The sequence below is a fragment of the Trichosurus vulpecula genome, chromosome 7 (assembly GCF_011100635.1).
Source record: "Trichosurus vulpecula isolate mTriVul1 chromosome 7, mTriVul1.pri, whole genome shotgun sequence".
NCBI classification, from domain to species: domain Eukaryota; kingdom Metazoa; phylum Chordata; class Mammalia; order Diprotodontia; family Phalangeridae; genus Trichosurus; species Trichosurus vulpecula.
This window is the reverse complement of record NC_050579.1, coordinates 33,247,486-33,268,229: the sequence shown is the minus strand read 5'-3', so window position 1 is coordinate 33,268,229 and position 20,744 is coordinate 33,247,486. Positions and strand designations below refer to the sequence as shown.

The 20,744-nt window shown below is 42.7% G+C and overlaps 1 protein-coding gene across 1 annotated transcript in view; it reads left to right on the top strand.

The window, feature by feature from the left end:
* The window catches only part of VPS53 (VPS53 subunit of GARP complex), a 146,203-nt gene that overhangs the window by 37,681 nt on the left and 87,778 nt on the right, over positions 1 to 20,744 (top strand). The window contains exon 5 of the mRNA XM_036766701.1: positions 17,658 to 17,744. Within this exon, the coding sequence (XP_036622596.1) occupies positions 17,658 to 17,744 (87 nt within the window). The remainder of the gene's footprint in view (positions 1 to 17,657; positions 17,745 to 20,744) is intronic.

The following is a 20,744-nucleotide window of genomic DNA, read 5'->3' as shown; positions in this document are numbered from 1 at the left end:
AGTGAAGAACTGCATTTTCTCCACTTGGATTCAGACATGTGTCTGTCTGCCTTTGCCTTGGAAACAAGCAGATGGCAAAAGTTACCCTTGACCTTCTTTCTTGGCCACTGGAGAATGCCAACATCAATGGCGATGGGTCAGAAGATGAACAAAGTACTGAGCTCCTTCTGGCAGGCCATTTGTTGACAACCATTTTTGATGATCATCCTACAGACCAACGGAGTTTGATGGGTTTCTGGGGTTAGGAAGGAAACGATCTCACTGCTAGTTAGACTGCTAGACTTGTTAGAGAGCTAACTACAGAATTTCAAGTCTAACGGTAATTTTTTTGGTTGGTTCAGGCAACTTCTGTTTAATACTCACTGAATACGAAAACTTAAGACTCTATTGGTAATCAGAGACACGATAATGATTTTTTTAAAACTCCAAGATCTGTTCCTGCAATCTTTTTCCCAATTTAAAAAAAAAGAATGCTTTAAATAAGAAGTCAGGTAATTATTAGGCTCCTTTACTATGAAAAACAAAAACTTCAAATAAGACACAATCAATCGAAGACAAAAACAGCTCAAAACTCAGATAACATACTAATACAGCCTTCCAAGCTAATCCTGGGACTCATACTTAGGCTTTGGGAGTTGGAAGGGTCCTCTGAAACCAACTAGCCTAAACCCATTTGTTTGTACGGATAAGGAAATCAAGGCCCAAAATAGCAAAACAGCTTGCCTGAGGGGCAACACTGATTAATGAAAAGCAGAGCTCAGAATCAGAAAGACCTGGGTTCAAAAGCTGCCGTAGACATTTCTAGCTGTTTAAGAAAGTTACTAAGTTTCCCTAATCCTGTTTTCTCACCTGTAGAATGAATACAGAGACCCCTGGAGTACCTGCCCACCTTCTGGGGGGGAGAGGCTAGGAGAGAAGGCTCAAAGGAGACCGTGTACATAAAAGTGATTCATAAACTTTAAAGGACTATGTAAACTTGAGAAAGGAGGAGGAGGAGGACAGGCCAATGTTACATAGTATGTTTGGAGCAGAGCCAGGACTAATGGACTTCCTGCCACCCTTCTTGTCTGATTCAATTCAGACAGGATTTGCAAACCAATACCAGAGGCACCTTTCCTCCGGCCTGCCAAATGTTCAAAGCAATGACTGTCATTGAGTTCACCTGGCTCTGGAAACAGGACCTGGGTCCCACCCCACCTCTGGAACTTACTCCCTGTGTGGCCTTGGTCACTCAACCTCCTGAGATTTCAGTCTCCTCATCTATAAATTCTTAGAATCAGCTGAATTCAGTATTACTATTTTAGGATGTTGGCGATGAGATGAGACAGACAGGAGTGCTCAAGGCAGATGAAGCAAGCAGGATGTAAGATAGGAGATAAGATGCAGGGTGTGATCAGCCAGAAAAGTAAGAAGACTATGCATGGAAACCCCCCACCATGGACTTAACCTGTGTGCTTTCACAAAGCACTCCCAATTCTAGACCAATTTTTCCCCTCCCCTTTCCTACTTTCTTTGCTTATCTGTATGATAAAGGTACCTCCAGACTACCTGATATTCCCTCCTCCCATTCTCTTGTTCCCCTTTCTCCCCTTTCCATTAAACTGTGTTTAAACCAGACCTTTAAGCTAGCCTTTGCCTCCTATGGGAAGCAGGCTGCTTGGGTGCCCTCACCCCAATAAATGCCTTTCTTTAACTTGGAGAACGGTCCAAGTGAATTTCTTTCAGAACAAGAGAACCCACATGTATATTGCTCATCATTTCAGGTGGCACCCCAACATTCTTGGGGTGCACTCTCAACTCATCATTGGTATAGAAACTGAAGCATAGAACATCAAACTGCCCTGACATGCTAGAACCAGAGGGTAAAATAGAAACTGAAAGAATCTACCAATCACCTCTTGAAAAAAGATCCCAAAAAGAAAACTCCTAGAAATATTGTCACCAAATTCCAGAGCTCCCGGATGAAGGAGAAAATACTGCAAGCAGCCAGAAAGACAATTTGAGTATTGTGGAAACATAATTAGGATAAGACAAGATCTAGCAGCTTCCACATTAAGGATCAAAGGGCTTGGAATATGATATTCCAGATGTCAATGGAGCTAGGATTAAAACCGAGAATCACCTACCCAGCAAAACTGAGTACTCCAAGGCAAAATATGGATTTTCAATAAAATAGAGGACATTCAAGCTTTCTCAGTGAAAAGACCAGAGCTGAATAGAAAATCTGACTTTCAAACGCAAGAATGAAGAGAAGCATCAAAAGGTAAACAAGCAAGAGAAATCATAAGGGACTTACTAAAGTGGAACTGTTTTGCTTACATTCCTACATGGAAAGATGATGTGTGTAATTCATGAGACCTTTCTCAGTATCAGGGTAGCTGAAGGGAATATACATATATATAGACAGAGGGCTCAAGGTGAGTTGAATATGAAGGGATGAAATCTAAAAAAATAAAATCAAATTAAGGGATGAGAGAGGAATATATTGAGAGAGGGAGAAAAGGAGAGATAGAATGGGGTAAATTATCTCACATAAAAGTGGCAAGAAGAAGCAGTTCTGTTGGAAGGGAGGAGGGGGCAGGTGATGGGGAATGAATCAATCTTGCTCTCATCGGATTTGACTTGACGAGGGAATAACACACACACTCAATTGGGTATCTTACCCCACATGACAGTAGGGGGAAGGGGATAAGAAAGGGGGGACAATAGAAAGGAGGGCAGATGGGGGAGGAGGTAATCAAAAGCAGATACTTTTGAACAGGGACAGGGTCAAGGGAGAAAATTGAATAAAGGGGGACAGGATAGGATGGGTAGGTGATTCTTGGTTTTAATCCTACCTTCATTGACCTCTGGAATATCATATTCCAAGCCCTTCGATCTCTTAATGTAGAAGCTGCCAGATCTTGGGTTATTCTGATTGGGTTTCCACAATACTCAAATTGTTTCTTTCTGGCTGCTTGCAGTATTTTCTCCTTGATCTGGGAGCTCTGGAATTTGGCAACAATATTCCTAGGAGATTTCTTTTTGGGATCTATTTGAGGAGGCGATCGATGGATTCTTTCAATTTCTATTTTGCCCTGTGGCTCTAGAATATCAGGGCAGTCCTCCTTGATAATTTCTTGAAAGATGCTATCTAGGCTCTTTTTTTGATCATAGCTTTCAGGTAGTCCAATAATTTTTAAATTATCTCTCCTGGATCTATTTTCCCGCTCAGTGGTTTTTCCAATGAGATATTTCACATTGTCTTCCATTTTTTCATTCCTTTGGTTTTGTTTTATAATATCTTGATTTCTTCTAAAGTCACTAGCTTCCACTTGCTCCAGTCTAATTTTTTTTAACTTTTTTTTAAAATTTAATTTAAATTTATTTATTTAACATATTTGGTTTTCAGCATTGATTTTCACAACAGTTTGAATTACAAATTTTCTCCCCATTTCTACCCTCCCCCCCACTCCAAGATGGCTTATATTCTGGTTGCCCTGTTTCCCAGTCAGCCCTCCCCTCTATCACCCCCCTCCCCTCTCATCCCCTTTTCCCTTCTTTTCTTGTAGGGCAAGATAAATTTCTACGCCCCATTGCCTGTGTATCTTATTTTTTAGTTGCATGCAAAAACATTTTTTTTTTTGAACATCTGATTTTAAAACTTTGAGTTCCAAATTCTTTCCCCTCTTCCCTTCCTACCCACCCTCCCTAAGAAGTCGAGCAATTCATCCTAGGCCACACATGTGTCATTATGTATAACCCTTCCACAATACTCATGTTGTGAAAGGCTAACTACATTTTGCTCCTTTTCAACCCATCCCGCTTTATTGAATTTTCTCCCTTGACCTTGTCCCCTTTCCAAAGTGTTTGTTTTGATTACCTCCACCCCCATCTGCCCTCCCCTCCATCATCCCCCCCCCTTTTATTTATTTTTTTTTTATCTTCCTCCCTCTTCTTTCCTGTGGGGTAAGATACCCAACTGAGTATGTATGGTATTCCCCCTCAGGCCAAATCTGATGAGAGCAAGGTTCACTCATTCCCCCCTCACCTGCCCTCTCCCCTCCTCCCACAGAACTGCTTGCTCTTGCCACGTTTACATGAGATAATCCACCCCATTCTATCTCTCCCTATCTCCCTCTCTCAGTATGTTGCTCTCTCATCCCTTAATTTAATTTTATTTCTTTTAGATATCTTCCCTTCATCTTCAACTCACCCTGTGTCTGCTCTCTCTCTTTTACACACACACACATATATATAAATAGACATATATATATATATACACATACATACATATACACATAGCTATATACATACATACACATTCTCTTATATATATACATAAACATATACATATATATATATGCATATTCCCTTCAACTACCCTAATACTGAGGTCTCATGAATCATACACATCATCTTTCCATGTAGGAATGTAAACAAAACAGTTCAACTTTAGTAAGTCCCTTGCAATTTCCGTTTCTTGATTACCTTTTCATGCTTCTCTTGATTCTTGTGTTTGAAAGTCAAATTTTCTATTCAGTTCTGGTCTTTTCATTGAGAAAGCTTGAAAGTCCTCTATTTTATTGAAAGTCCATATTTTGCCTTGGAACATGATACTCAGTTTTGCTGGGTAGGTGATTCTAGGTTTTAATCCTAGCTCCGTTGACCTTCGGAATATTGTATTCCAAGCTCTTCGATCTCTTAATGTAGAAGCTGCCAGGTCTTGGGTTATTCTGATTGGGTTTCCACAATACTCAAATTGTTTCTTTCTGGCTGCTTGCAGTATTTTCTCCTTGATCTGGGAGCTCTGGAATTTGGCAACAATATTCCTAGGAGATTTCTTTTTGGGATCTATTTGAGGAGGCGATCGATGGATTCTTTCAATTTCTATTTTGCCCTGTGGCTCTAGAATATCAGGGCAGTTCTCCTTGATAATTTCTTGAAAGATGGTATCTAGGCTCTTTTTTTGATCATGGCTTTCAGGTAGTCCAATAATTTTTAAATTATCTCTCCTGGATCTATTTTCCAGGTCAGTGGTTTTTCCAAGGAGATATTTCACATTGTCTTCCATTTTTTCATTCCTTTGGTTCTGTTTTATAATATCCTGATTCCTCATAAAGTCACTAGCTTCCACTTGCTCCAATCTAATTTTTAAAGTAGTATTTTCTTCAGTGGTCTTTTGGACCTCCTTTTCCATTTGGCTAATTCTGCCTTTCAAGGCATTCTTCTCCTCATTGGCTTTTTGGAGCTCTTTTGCCATTTGAGTTAGTCTGTTTTTTAAGGTGTTGTTTTCTTCAGTGTATTTTTCAGTATTTTTTTGGGTCTCCTTTAGCAAGTCATTGACTTGTTTTTCATGGTTTTCTTGCATCACTCTCATTTCTCTTCCCAATTTTTCCTCTACTTCTCTGACTTGCTTTTCCAAATCGTTTTTGAGCTCTTCCATGGCCTGAGACCAGTTCATGTTTTTCTTGGAGTCTTTTGTTGTAGGCTCTTTGACTTTGTTAACTTCTTCTGTCTGTATGTTTTGGTCTTCTTTGTCAGCAAAGAAAGAATGCAAAGTCTGAGACTGAATCTGGGTGTGTTTTCGCTGTCTGGCCATATTCCCAACCAACTAACTTGACCCTTGAGTTTTTCAGCAGGGTGTGACTGCTTGTAGACTAAAGAGTTCTATGTTCCAGGCTTGGGGGGATGCGCCAGCTCTGCCACAGCAGCACTACTCCTTCCCCAAGAACCCCCAACCCAGACTGGACCTAGATCTTCAGCAGGCTCTGCACTCCTTCTCTGATCTGCCTCTTAATTCCTCCCACCAGGTGGGCCTGGGGCTGGAAGCAACTGCAGCTGTAGTTCTGTAGCTGCCCCACCTCTGCTGCCTCCGGGGCAGTAGCCGAACCCCAAACTCCTTCCACTCCTGCAACTTTTCCCACTAACCTTCTCTGTTGTCTTTGGTGTTTGTGGGTTGAGAAGTCTGGTAACTGCTGCAGCTCAGTGATTCAGGGCGCTAGGGCACGCTCTGCCTGGCTCCTGGTCTGGTTGGTCCGCACCACTCACGCTGGGCTCTGCTCCGCTCCCCGCTGCTCCCAGCTCCATGTGGGATAGACCTCACCCAGAGACCATCCAGGCTGTCTTGGGCTGGAGCCCTGCTTCCCTCTGCTCTTTTGTGGGTTCTGCAGTTCTAGAATTGGTTCAGAGCCATTTTTTATAGGTTTTTGGAGGGACTCGGCGGGGAGCTCACGCTAGTCCCTGCTTTCCAGCCGCCATCTTGGCTCCGCTGTATTCTCTCCAGGATAGGATGGAGGGAAATATAGTTAGTCTTTCGCAACATGAGTATAGTGGAAGGGTTTTACATAATGATACATGTGTGACCTATGTTAAATTACTTGCCTTCTTAGGGAGGGTGGGTGGGGTAGAAAGAGGGGAGAGAATTTGGAACTCAAAGTTTTAAAAGCAGATGTTCAAAAAAAAAAGATGTTTTTGTATGCAACTGGGAAATAAGATATGCAGGCAATGGGGCATAGAAATCTATCTTGCCCTACAAGAAAGTAAGGGAAAAGGGGATGGGGGCAGTGGGAGAGGGGTGACAGAAGGGAGGGCTGACTGGGGAATGGGGCAGTCATAATATATGCCATCTTGTGTTGGGGGGAGGGTAGAAATGGGGAGAAAATTTGTAACTCAAAATCTTGTGGAAGTCAATGCTGAAAACTAAAATATATTAAATAATAAGTATGGAATTAAAAAAAAGGCGCAAAACACAATTCTCTCAATGCGTTCTGTGTTCAGATTCTGTTTGCTTTGCTTTGTATCATTTCATATGTCATCATATTTCTTCATATCTCTTGGAATTGTCATTTTTTAATGGGTCAGAAATATTCCATTTGTTAATATACCACAGGTCACTAGCCGTTTGCCATTTGTTGGATATAGAGGTTGTTTCCAATTTTTCATTACTAGAAATGAAAATACTTTGTGTTTTGAAAATGCTCAACCTTATTCTCCTCTACTTCTTCTCTCCCCTTTCCCCTGCCCCAAAAGATTTCAGCAACTAAGTGACTGGTGTACCGTCTATGTACACAGCATGTGTACCCTGTGTTCATACAAGATGTCCCATGTTCAGTAAGCCATGAAATTGTCTTTTCCTTCCTGAGTAAGAGCAATGGACAGTGAGAACCTCCGTCTCTCTGTTCTCCTTCTCTCGGTGGCACTCATTGCCAGTTGGCTGCCAAGGGTAGAGGTATAGTCTGTTTGCTGGTGTAGGAATGTAGTTTCTCTTTATCGCCTTCCCAGCAGCAGCCATCCACTCCATCCTCATTTGTCATCTTGTGCTGTTATTGGAGGATACCTTATGACCATGGCAAAAATGCTTTTGCTTTTTACTGATAATCCAGTAGCTGCAAAGTGGAATAACCTCCAGAATGTGACTAACCTACCTGGAGAAGAGAACTCCCATTAAATGCATCTATGCATTTCACAGTCTTGTTTGGATCCAGCCAAGGAGGGCAGTACAAGAAGAAATCAGACGGCTGAAGGGCCAAATTTTCCTGTTCAGTCAGATTTTATTCTCATTTTTATGCCACATGAACGATGGCTGACCTTACAGATTCCAGGCCATTGTGTGACCCTGGGCATGTCGCTGAACAGACATTTGGACTACCCACGTCTCTTGGACTGGCATTCAGCCCTCTCCCCAGTGCCTTAGGTTACTTCCCCATTTCTGTAGTATGAGAAATGATGTGTATTTCCTTTTTAAATAAAAGTATCATTTTTATTGATGAGAGGCAGCATGGCCTAGTGAACTGCCCTCAAAGCCATGCTGACCTGGGTTCGAGGCATGCCCTGGGCAAATACTGACCGTGTGACCCTGCTAGACACTTAGTGTGTGGGACTCTGGATCAGTGGTGTCAAACTCAGATAGAAATGGATCCTTGCAGGATGTACCACAAATGAACACTATCTAGATTGGATTCTTTTTTGTTGTTGTTGTTAAACATTTTCTAATTACAGCTTAATCTGCTTCACCAGCACTCAGGAGTTTTGTGACTTTGCTGTGGACAGTTCTCTTAAACGCGAGATTGCAGAGTAGTGGCTCCTTTCTCTTGGCAGAAGGAGGTTCCTTGATGGAAATTCCCTTTGTCAGTGAAATCACAGATCCAGTCTCCATGCTCTTTGCCCCTGATTTTTTTTGGCTATCTCTTATTTTCGTGGTTTTCCCAATTTGCCACCTCCCCTTCCCTTATAACAGAGAAGAAAAAAGAAGGAATAGAAAACAGTTCAGCCAAACTAATTCACTGAAAAAGCCTGACATTGTTTATAGCATTCTACACCTCACTTCTGCCAAGGATGGGTGAGGCTCCTCCTCATATCTCTTTTTTGGGATCAAGCTTGGAATGACCTACATTTTCAGGGTGGCTGCATTGGGAATGTCCTCTGGTCATGCAGTAGAGCAGAGTTCCCTGCTTATTTAAACCAAGTCCATGACCCTGGGCTCAGGGTGATGCCCTGGGCTTGGTCATCCAGAAGTGGAATTGGGTTCAGGAGAGATGGAGAACGAAGAGCCAGAGTTGGGGTCCAGCTGCATAGAATACTGAAAACCGTGACTGACCTCCCTCTGCAGACAGGTCTAAGAGGACAACAAATGGTCTAGAACGGGCCCTGAAAGAACATTTAATATTAGAGCTAGAAGGAAACCTAGATGGAGATCATGTAGCACAGCACGCAAGGCAATGCGTTCAGTCAGAAAGTATGGAGAAATCCTTCTGGGTGAGCAGCCAGGAAGGTGGAGGGGGTCATTAAATGCCTGTTAGGTGCTGGGGATGGAAACACAAAGAGTGAAACAAGCTCGCGTCACAAGGAACTCACATTCTAATGGGGAAGACAGCCAGGACATAGATAAGGATGTACAGAAAAAAATACCGAGTGAATAAATATAAAGGACACACAAGGTACCTTGGGAGGAAAGGCTTCATGCAGAAGGTGACGCTTGAGCTGGAACTTGAAGGGAGAAAGGAACCCTGGGAGACAGAGGTGAGAGGGACAATATTCCAGACATGGGGGTTGGAGGGGTATTCTAGGCATGGGTCATGGCAGAGTATCCTAGACATGGGGGATGGCGGGGTATCCTGGACATGGGGGATGGGTATTCTAGGCATGGGGGATGATGGCTCCTTAGAAGCTAAGTTGGAAAGATAATTGTGGAGTACCTGATGAATATAGAAACATCTGAACAATAAAGTAGTGTTAGGATGAAGACGACCTTAGTTTTGAGATGGAGGAACTTGTAGCTATGTGTAGGGAGCAGTGGGTTGAAGTTGGTTAAAGGGCAGCCATGGTCCTTTATATGTCTCCTAGATTATTAAATTTCTTCACCCCTCCCCTCCCCCAGCCCCTCACAAATGGGTATAGTAAGACTTGGTTAAAGGCCTTTTCTCCTCTTCTCCCATTGGAGGATGTTGCTTAGAATAAAAGCCTTTTTGAAGGTTTCTTCTTGTGAATGAAAGCTGTTTCTTTAAACACAATCACCACTCCCAGTCATTTCCATGATGATGATTTTTTTTTTTTACATATGGGTGATAGCAGACATAGGCAAAACTTGAAGCTGTGATGGTTTCGTCTTGCTGGATGTTGAGTTTGTGCCCAGGCTTTGCCTTGTGATTTGAACTTCTGGCCCATCTCCTCAAAGTTATAAAAAGTTAGGCTTTTAGTTCACGTTTTCAGTAGATGCGGTCTGCACAAGTTGTAAATAAAAGTCACTTACGTGGAACGGAGCATTTTAACAAGCATGGCAAGAAACGCCCTTTTGCCCTTTGCATTCTTTTGGTTAAAAAAAAAACTGGAAAGAAATTTGCGTTTTAAATAAAGCCCTCTTTGTATTCCAAGTTTCTGAGTTTTCTGTAGAGGAATTATGGTATATTGACTGTGTTCTTCTCCAAGAAGGAAGCCTGGCATCTGACAGACTAAGATCTGGTGTCCATAAGTCCTCAGCACTTGGGAGCATTCATTTCTGAGAGGCGGCTTTACCCATCTTTTCCTTGGTGCGGTGGCTGATGGGAAACTTGGCATTGCTCTTGACTTCCCATTTGTGCCACACCCCAGAATACCCTTCATTCATTTCAGCATACAAGAGTGGCCTGGTAGTGACTGGGGGGAACTGGTAGTGACAAAGACCATCTTTTCTGTAAAGATACTAATCGTCATTACTAGGTGAAGATATCTTTTGACTTCTAGTTATGATGGCCCTAGTTTGTTAAACTTAAGGTTTTTTTTTTTTTTTTTATCTTCCTGCTTCCCAGCCAGGAAAAAACTTTGCAAAATGTCTTGTTCCATGACATGGTTCCAGAACACCACAGCCATGGCCCATGTTCAGGGTTGACTACTTGTTTTGAACATGATAGAAGAATTCAATTTTGAGTTTCATAACCCTCAGAATGAAGCTTTTGGCCCACAAAAGACCAGACCTTTGTGGAAGTGATTCTTTCCCCTGCCACAGAACCAAGAGCCAAAGGGTAAAGAGTGTTGAGACTAGCAGAATTGTCATTGTAGGTCAACTGAGCAGTCAATAGACTTTGAATAAGAGCCTGCTCTGCCTTAGGTGCTATGCGAGGGGTTACAGTTCTAACAGGAGAGACCATAAAGACATAGTGATGCTTTCTAGGATGCTTGTATTTTGATTGATTGACCCGTGTCTAGAGCCACAGTGAAGATCTTGAGACAAAGACCAGCTGGTTCTTTGACTTTAGTGGATGCATGTGGCCCCACACAGGATGAAGGCTCCTAAAGTCCCTCTATCATCAAGTTGCACGTGAGATGCCAAGTGTGAAGGTGAGGGGCCAGAGGGGACCTACTTGTTGCTGGGAGACATTGAAGTTGAATTAGATTTAGATTCTCTCTGTCTACTACCCGGGTGGCTGGCAGCTTTACCCAATTCTACAGAAGGAGATAAAAAAAAGGAATAGAGGTCATAGCAGGGTTCAGGGAGTTTCTTCTGCTTCCTTTATGGTACCTATGTATAGCTTTGGTGGTGCCTCTCAAAACCTCTTCCTCAGGCGGGCGTGGAGAGGGATATTTTAGTCCATGCCACACAGAAAGAGGCCCAGATGGAGCAGTTGGCTGCCGCTGAACACTTTAGGTTATTCCTCCAAAGTTGTCTAGCATCTTCAGATTGCAGACTCTGTGGGAATTACGGACTGCTTCAGTAACTACCTCTTAATAATGCCCTTGCACACCAGCTGGAGTCACGCTCTGGTGCTCAGTTCAGAGACTCTGGCTAAGTAAAATTGGAAACAGACTTATATGGGCAATTAGTTCTGCTTTTAATCCACGTACGGCTTGGAGTGGAATATATGGCCACATTTTATTTTAAAGTGTGTCTAGGGATGGTGCCAGAGTCTCTATTTTAGCACGTTTTCTGATTAGCCAGATAATAAAAGCACTGTACTGCTATTCATATGAAATCTTAAGTATCTGCATGTCCGGAAATTGAGTTTCATTGACAAAATGCCTTTTTAAAGATTGTAATTGGATGCAAGAAGTTAAATATTAAATATTAGAGTAGGTATCAAGAATGGGTGTGATTGGGAGTATGTTTCAGGCTACTTTTGACTCTGGAAAATAAATTATACCAAAGTTTTCCAACTAAGGCACATTATTCTAACAAGTGCAGATATTCCAGGAAAAATCTGGCAGACAATTTATCGTTATTTTGGTCTGGGAAACAGAAGGTTGTGTGAGTCTTAATTGTTTGTTTGAAGAGGAATGCAGTAACCTCAGTGGAAGAAACCATCTTGAGAGTAGGAGAGAGAGAAATGGGTACATTTACCTTCTCTTGGGGAACGAGTTTGGAAAGCTGGCCTAGGACCTCAGCTTAAAGATGTATAGGACTTGACCTTTGAGTCTTTCACAGTTGAATTCCACATATGTTAGGGGGTACATTTAGCTAGGAGGCTATTGTAAATGCACCGGAGTCTTATGGAGTCATGGGATCTTACTCAGAACTGCGAGGGACTTTGGTCATGATCTCCTCATACCATCTATATCCCTTCCTCCCATTTTTACAGATGAGGAAACTGATGCCTACAGAGACATGACTACTTAATCTGAGGAAGTCAGAGTCACTTGAACTTGGCCCTTCAGGCCCCCAAACCAGGGCTCTTTCTGTTATGCCATGGAGCCGCCTTATAAATTGAGATTCCTCCCCATTAATTTTTTATATTTGCAAACTTTATTTTTATTTATTTTTTTCTTTAAGAAACTTTTTTAACATTCATTTTTGAGTTCCAAATTCTTTCCCTCTTTCACATCTCTCCCCCACCCATTGAGAAGGCAAGCAATATGATATTCATTATATATGAGAAGTCATGCAAAACACATTTCCATATTAGCCATCTTGCAAAAAAAAAGCAAGAAAAATAAATTGAAAAAAAAAACATGCTTTAGTCTGCACTCAAAAGCCCATCATTTCTCTCTGGAGATGATAGCATTATTTTTTTTTTTAGCGTTTTCTATCATGAGTCCTTTAGAATTGTCATGAATCATTGCATTGAGCAGAGTAGCTAACTCTTTTATTGTTGATCATCGTTACAAAATTGCCGTTGCTGTGTAGAATGTCCTCCTGCTTCTGCTCACTTCACTTTGCTTATGTGAATTGATGTTCATGTAAGTATTTCCATGTTTTCCTGAAACCATCCCTCTTGTCATTTCTTATAGCACTATAGTATACCATCACAATCGTATACCACAGCTTGTTCAGCCATTCCTCATCTAATGGGTTTCCTCTAAATTTCCAGTTCTTTGCTACCACAAAAAGAGTTGCTGTAGATATTTTCATAATATAGATCCTTTCCTGTTTTCTTTGAACTCTTTGGGATACTGATCTCATAGTGGTATTGCTGGGTCAAATGGTGTACAGTTTTATAGTGTATTGGGTAGAGTTCAAATTGCTCTTCAGAGTGGTTGGCCAGTTCAAGTTCCACCAACAGTGCATTGGTGTCCTTATTTTTTTCAAATCTCCTCCATCATTTATCGTTTGCCTTTTCTGTCATGTTAGCCAATCTAACATGGTGCCTCACAGTTGTTTCAATTTGCATTTCTTTATTAGTGATTTAGAGCATTTTTATATAACTATTGATAGCTTTGATTTCTTCTTCTAAAAAACTGCCTATTCATATCTTTTGGCCATTTATTAATTTGGGAATGGTTCTTATATTTATAATTACATCTTTGTAACTTATAAATTTTTATAAATTTGGCTCAGTTCCCCACATATTTGAGAAATAAGTCCTTTATCAGGGAAATGTAAATTTTTCCCCAGTTTCCTGCGTTCCTTCTAATTTTAGCTGCATTAGTTTTGTTTGTGGAAAAAAGTTTTAATTTCATGTAATCAAAATTATCCATTTTACATCCTGTGATCCTCTCTATCTCTTTTTTGGCCATAAATTTTTCCCTTATCCACAGATCTGATAGGTAATTTTTTTTCCCATGTTCCCCTACTTTGCTTAAAATGTCACGCTTTGTGTCTGAATCATGTGCCTGTATAATAATGCACTATTGGTGGAGTTGTAAACTGATCCAGCCATTCTGGAGAGCAATTTGGAATTATGCCCAAAAGTGCAATCAAACTGTGCGTACCATTCGCTCCAGCTATAATAGCCCTACTAGCTTTGTATCCCAAAGAGATCACAAAGAAGGGAAAAGGACCTACATATACAGAAATATAGCAGTTCTTTTTTTGGTGGCAAAGAATTGGAAATTGAGGGGATGCTCATCAGTTAGTTGAACAAGTTGTAGCGTATTATTGGAATGGAATACTATTGTGCTATAAGAAATGACAAGCAGGCAGATTTCAGAAAAACCTGGAAAAGGCTTCTATGAACTGATTCAGAGTGAAGTGAGAGAACCAGGAGAACATTGTACACAGTATCAGCAACATTGTGTCGTGATCATCTGTGAATGACTTAGTTCTTCTGGGCAATACAGTGATCTAGGACAATTCCAAAGGACTCATGATGGCAAGTACTATCTAGAGAATGCACATCGAAGCATACTATTTTTACTTACTTTATTTTTTCATGGTTCTTTTCTTTTGACCTATTTCTTCTTTTACAACATGACTAATATAGAAATATGTTTTACATGATTGCACATACATAACCTATATCAAATTGCTTACCCTCTTAGGGAAGAAGATAATTTGGAACTCAAAAATGTTCTTTGAAATGAATGTTAAAAATTGTCTATACATGTAGTTGGAAAAAAATAAAATACTATTAAAAAACAAATACTATTAAAAAAATCCATTTTGACCATATCTTCATATATGGTATTTGGTCTATGCCTGGTTTCTGCCAGACTACTTTCCAGTTTTCCCACAGCATTTTTTGTTCTTGCCCCATTCATTTTTTAGATGAGGAAATTTAAGTCTGGTGGGGGGTGGGGTGGGGCTGATGCTGTGAATTTGCTCAAGGGCAGCATAGCGAGTTGGTGATGGAGCCAAAACCTAGCTTTTCTGTCTGATCTCAGACTTGATTTCCTTGCCACCTAAGCGTCCCTCTGGTTTGTTTCCTTCCTGCTGACTTGGTGTATGTTAGGGAAATGCCAGATAATGTTAGTAGTAACCTCAGCAGGTAGATCTCTTGTTATGTTATATATCCAAAACCCAAATAGGAATGATTTCTCAATTGTCTCTGTTATTATTCTGCCCCCTGCTCTCTTCCTCGAGTAAGGGATTAGATAGGGAGTAGGTAGGAGTGTTGTTTAAGTGTGAATGAGAAGTGTCATTTGATTCTGCCCCACTGCTTATTGGGATTTTTCTCTGATTTTTTTTGGCAAGACTTTTTCTTGATTATGAATGTGGGAATCTATAGGCAGTGTGCTGTTGTTTCAAAACCAAGGGCCAAACTGCTTTTCTATTAGAGACTAAATATATCCCAGTGCCCAGGTTACAGTAACGACAAGATGGCCTCATTTCTGGCGTAAAACCCAAGGTGTATGGAATAGCATGGAAATCCTTGTTTTAGAGTATGGGATTTGACATGGGATAGAAAGGCAGAAAGAAACACACACCCCGTTAATGGTGTCAGGTAACTCCCCAGAGTGGAAGAACAAGGCTACTTAATGCCTAGCATGAGTAAAGAGTCCTTATGACCTGGGGATTTCAACAGACCCCAGCCCCTTGTAAACTAGGAGAGCAATTTCTTTTCCCCTTTCTTTATTCACTTGGGTGCTTCATCCATTTCCATGACTTCAGTTATCACTTCTTTGTAGATGCTCAGACTTGTATCTCCAGCTGGAACCTTTCCCCAGACAAGTATTTAAGTTCCTACTATGCGCCGAGCACTGGGGATACAAAGACAGGCAAAAACAAGCCCTCAAGGGGCATCCATTCTAGTGAGAGAAACAAAATGTAAATAAATAGATATTTACGAGATATACACTGAGTAGATGGAAAGCAGCTTTAGGAGGAAGGCCCTGGGAGCTGGGAAAGGTCTCCTGCAGAAGGAGGTATATGTGCTTCTAAGATGTATAGGTGAGGGGCTGGAGCATTGCAGGCATGAGGGGTGGGGGGACAGCCAGTGCAAAGGCACAGAGACTTCCATGATAAAAGTGTCATATCTGAGGAAAGGTAAGCTGGCCAGTATAGCTCTTTTGTAAAGTACACAGAAGGCAATTGAGTACAAGATTAGGAAATGTGGGAAGGAGCCAGATTGTGAAGATATTTCAGAAGACTTTATATTAGATCCTGAAGGAAATAGGGAGCTGCTAGCCTTTATTGAGAGGAGGGAGCGACATGACCAGAACCATGCTTGGGAGCTGTGTGGAGGGAGGCAGGGAGCTAGGCCAAAGGGGATTAGGGCCTCGGGTGGTGGCTGTGGGAGTACCAAAGGGGAAGCTGTGAGAGCCAGAAAAGACAAGATTTGGCACCAGCTTGGAGTTGAGGGTGGATGAGCATGAGGAGTTGAGGATGACATCAAAATTTCAAACCTGAGTGACCAGGAGGTGCCTTTGACAGTAATGGGAAATTTTAAAAGGGAATGGTTTTGGGGAAAAGTAATGAATTCTGTTTTTAATATGTTGAGTTTGGAGATGCCTGTGGTACATCCAGAAGACTGAAGAGCAGCAAGAAAGAGTAATGTCATGAAAACCTAGGGAGGAGAGACTATTCAGGAAAAGGGGTGATCAGCAGTGTCAAATGCAGCCAATAGAGTGAGAAGACTTAAGACTGAGAACAGACCATGGTATTTGGTAATTAGGGGATCATCAGTGACTTTGGAGAAATCAGTTTCAGTTGAATGTTGAGGTCAGTTTGCAGAGGGTTAGAAGACAGGAGAGGTAGTGTTAAGTCAAACCCATTATATCTAGAACTGAAGTCATTGTCTTCACCCCACGCTTGCTACTCCTGGTATAGTTCATGTTATGAATTCCTGGAGATGGGACCATGGTGTGAGAAAAGGACGGTCACAGACTTAGAGCTGGAAAGAGCCTAGGAGGTCGCCTTGGCCAACCCCCTCATTTTACAGATGACTTTAGAAGTGACCAAGCTTGCCTGAACTCAGCTTGAATCCAGATCCTTCAAATCCAGGTTCAGTGCATTCTCTGGTGGCCTTTTTCATCTTTTTTCTTTTAAGACTATAAATTAAACTGTGCTGACATTGAAGAGATTTCATATTTGATACCCTTTAGAGCACTTTGTTATCCACATTCTACATTTGTGATCATATTCATTGTGTTTATAAAGGGCTTGCCAGGGTGGTTTCAGAAGGTCTGCTCCTCAATCCAAAGTAAACAGTGTGCTTTGGTCAAAATGAAGTTGCAGTTTCTGTCTGGCTGATATCTTCCATCAGAACCATACACATTCTCCATGTGTGTTCCTTTAGTCCCACACATTTCCCACACTGGTTTTTCCACTTGGGTGAGCTGCTGTGGATCATCCTTTGTAAGGTGTGGTATCCATTTTTGTAAGCCTTCTGTTTTCCTGGAAACCTTTGGCTTACTCGAGTGGGGCCCCTCTGGTATTGTACAGCCCAAGCAGTGGCTCCCAGATGGGGCAGGACAGATGAAGGAGCATCACAGCCCTAGCAATGCCCACCCCTTCCTGGTGGTGTAAAGAGGTTACATGCTGGATCTGCCAACATGCAGAAGCCTCTTCTCTTCTCCTCTTCCTTCTTTCCCCTTCCTTGTTCCCTCTCTGCTGTATTTGAAGGGGGCACCTTAAGGGGCTGCTCCACCCCAGCTGTGGCTTGTTGCTCTCACTGTACAAAAGTAATGGGGCCTTTTTATTTTGAAATAAGTTTTATTGGTACCTCGTCTTATTATATCACAGTCATTTCTGGAAATATTCTCTCAATTGCATCCTCTCCCTTTAACAAAGAAAAGCTGTTGAGCACAAAACACCCAAGGCTGTGACCATGATCTGAGAATGTACGCAAGATTCTGTCCCAGAAATCTCCTGCCTCTTTTCTCAGAGGAAGAAGGAATGAAGCCTCAGCCATTTGAATGGATGGCACCCTGAAAGGCCTAAGCACTGTTGGCATTCAGTATCAGAGAGTTACCATGTAATTGTCTGATAAGATGCAAGGGATGGAGCAAAGGCAGTTTTCCCTCCAGGCAGAAATAGACTGGACTGGTAGTTGGTGCTGCTTTGCATTTCCTGTTTTTTCCTGCCCATTCATGGATTCCTTTTATTTTAGGCACTGGAAGAGGCTCAAAAAGCCATCCAGCAGCTCTTCGGCAAAATTAAGGATATCAAAGACAAAGCAGAAAAATCCGAGCAAATGGTGAGTGTGGTGGTCCTCCCACTTTTTTTTTTTATCAGTAGAGGCTGGCTGCCTCCAGTCCAGCCTGGCTCCTTAATGGACATCCTCCACAACTTCCTGTCTGCCACAGTTACCACCCCCGACTCCCCCCTAACCGCGCCCCCCCCCCCACCCGCCCCATGTAGAGCCAGCCTCTGGGAATGCATTCTAGACCAGCTTCACGGGTGGCTGTTGGTCCCTACCCTTCCATGTTTGCAGCCCCTTAGAGAGGGGAAGCTTCTGTCCCTCTCTGACTGTAAGATAAGGCTATCTTCCAGCTTTTGGTTTAGTCCTGCAGTTTCCATTGATTTCACATATTTCTCAGCTGACTGATTATAATTAAGGTGTCTCAGTCCTTTATAGTCTGGCCTCAGACTCCCTTGCCAGCTTTCTTCCATGGTACTTCCCTTCACTCTCTGCCTTGCAGCCAGATTGGCCTGCTTGCCAGTCCCCAAATTTGGCCTTCCATCTCCATGCCTTTCCATGGGCTGCTCACCATACCTGGAATGCACTCCCTCCTCCCCTCCACTTTCTAGAGAGAATTCCTGGCCCCATTCAAGGCTCTGCTTGTGGGCCATCTCTAGCCTGATTTCTCCTTAGTTGTTCTACCTTGCCCTTTCTTCCTCAGATTGTCACAGTAATTACTTATCTGTATACAGGGTGTATCCCATCCCATCCCCATAGAATGTAAGTTCCTTGAGGGACAGGACTTTGCCTTTCTTCCTTTTTAAAAAACAAATAAGTTTTATTTTATCTTCAGATCTGGAATTTTTCCCTCCCACCCTCACCCTCAGCCTCTCAATCAAAAAGACAAGAAAAACAAAACCCCTGCTTTTGCCACAAGGTGCCAGACTCCCATATGTGGCCACCTACTCACCCAGTCAATGCCCCCATGCCTCCAAATCAGCCTTCTCCCACTTCAGCCCCAAGATCAACCCTATGGCAATTCTGATTCACTCCTTCGGAATAACTATAAACATTCAGGGCCAGGCCTAATCCGGACTGGTCCAGTGGTTCAGGCTTGGGATTGGAATGTAGTGAGACAGACTGCAGGCTATGAAATATTTAACAGAGACGTTTACTCAACCAGAAAAAGAATCAATAAGGATACAGCATTGATTGAGGTGAATAGACACCTTTTTGTTTCTGTTTCCACACTTCCATTTGCCACAGTGTGATTGCTGAGCCGAAAGATGGCCTCATGACATTTTCAATGCCACCAGTCCTCGGAAGCACCAGCTTCCCTTTTTATGGCTCAGGTGACACAGAAGCCATGCTGATGACCAAATCCTAAGGATAGCCTCCCTGCTTCCCTGCCCCCTTAAGGGGAGATCAGCTGGGCCACTAAAACAGATGCTGTTGCCACCACACATGGGCTCAAGGTCCTTCAGCATCCTGGTTGCCCTGGCTGCTTTCCAGCTTATTAGCATCCTTCCTAAACTCTGCTGCACCAGGGTGAACACAGTCCAGATATGGTATTAACAGGCTGTAGTTCAGAGGAATGACCACCTCTTTATTCTGGAAGCTCTGAGGTTGTTTTCCCAAAATTGAATGAGCCACCTGTCATGGGAAGTATTCAAGCAGAAGCTTTCCCATATGTCATCCTGAAGGAGGATTCTTTTATGTTCTGAAAGGTCTCAGGAGGCAGCACCAGTGGTTGGGGGGTCAAGAGACCTGGCTTCTCGACATAGCTCTTCTCCTAACCAGCTCTGTAGCCTTGGTCGCATCATTGAATCTTACTGTGTGAAATGAGGAGGTTGAGACAGCAGGGTGTGGTGCACAGGGTGCCAGGTTTGGAGTGAGAGAACCTGGCTGTGAAGCCTCTCTGTGCCCTTTTATAGCCCAGGTGACCTCATGAAGTGACTTCATCTCTCTGGGCCTTAGTAAAAGGAGACAGTTGGACTGGAGGTCCTGTGGGCTTCCTTTTAGCTCTAAAGCCGTGATGCTGCAATCCTAGATTAGTTAACTTCTGGAAAAGGTCTGTCCAGCTCTACAATGATTTGATTCTGTGAGGACTTTCTCTCTCATCCCTTCGAAGGATGAGCTCTTCCTATGACTTGTTCCCTGGGCAATGTGAGGGGCTGTTAGTAACTGAACCACAGGAAAGGTCAAAAAGAGGAGGGAGGGAAGAGCATAAATATTTTCCCCCGGAGGTAAGCAACCACTGAATGATAGTTGTAGGCAGTCAGTAAGGAGAAGAGATTAAGAAACAGAATGTTCTCCAGGAGCAAGAGAACCCAGAAGTTTTGTCTCAGCTGAAAATGAAGATGGAGATTGTGGAGTACTGTCAGTGCCCTTCCAGGAGGTGTTGGACCCCTGGCACTGTGGTTGGGCACTGGCCCTGTCAGGCTTCTCCATGGCCGAGCTGCTCTTTGAATCATGCCAGCACCACCAAGGGCTCTTTTCTCGGCCTCCATGCCATCAACCTTCTGATTTCAATTTGTTGTCCCTGTCAGTGTTCTGGCTGAGGTGGGAGTGCTCTTACTCCGAACAGGCTGTTTTTAAAGCAGACCCGACTCTCATTATAGAGCTTATTTACTGAGAAGCACTCGCTCTTCACTCTTTTCGGAGGAGAGCAGTGCCATTTACTCTAGAGTCAGGCTCTTTCCCAGATAGACAGTGCTCAAAGGAATTAATAAATTACCTGATACTTATTCCAAGTGTAACTTTGGGCAAGTCGCTTTAATCTCCTTGGACCTCAGTTTCCTCTAAGTGTAAAATGAGAGAGTTGACCTCTGAGGCCCTCAGTGCTAGGGCTCTGATGTGAGGGTTGCACGATTCATTCTCTTTGACAAAATAATCCTATGTCTGCTGGTTTAGTGAAGGTTGGTCTGCCAAGGGCCAAGTCAGTGGCAGCTTACTCAACAAGCTGACAAGCCAGTGGAGCAGAGATGCCCCTGAGGGAAAATACCATCCATCCTCACAGCCACATCTACCAGTCTGGGGCTCTCCTCCAGTTATCCTTACTTCTGTCTGACTCCT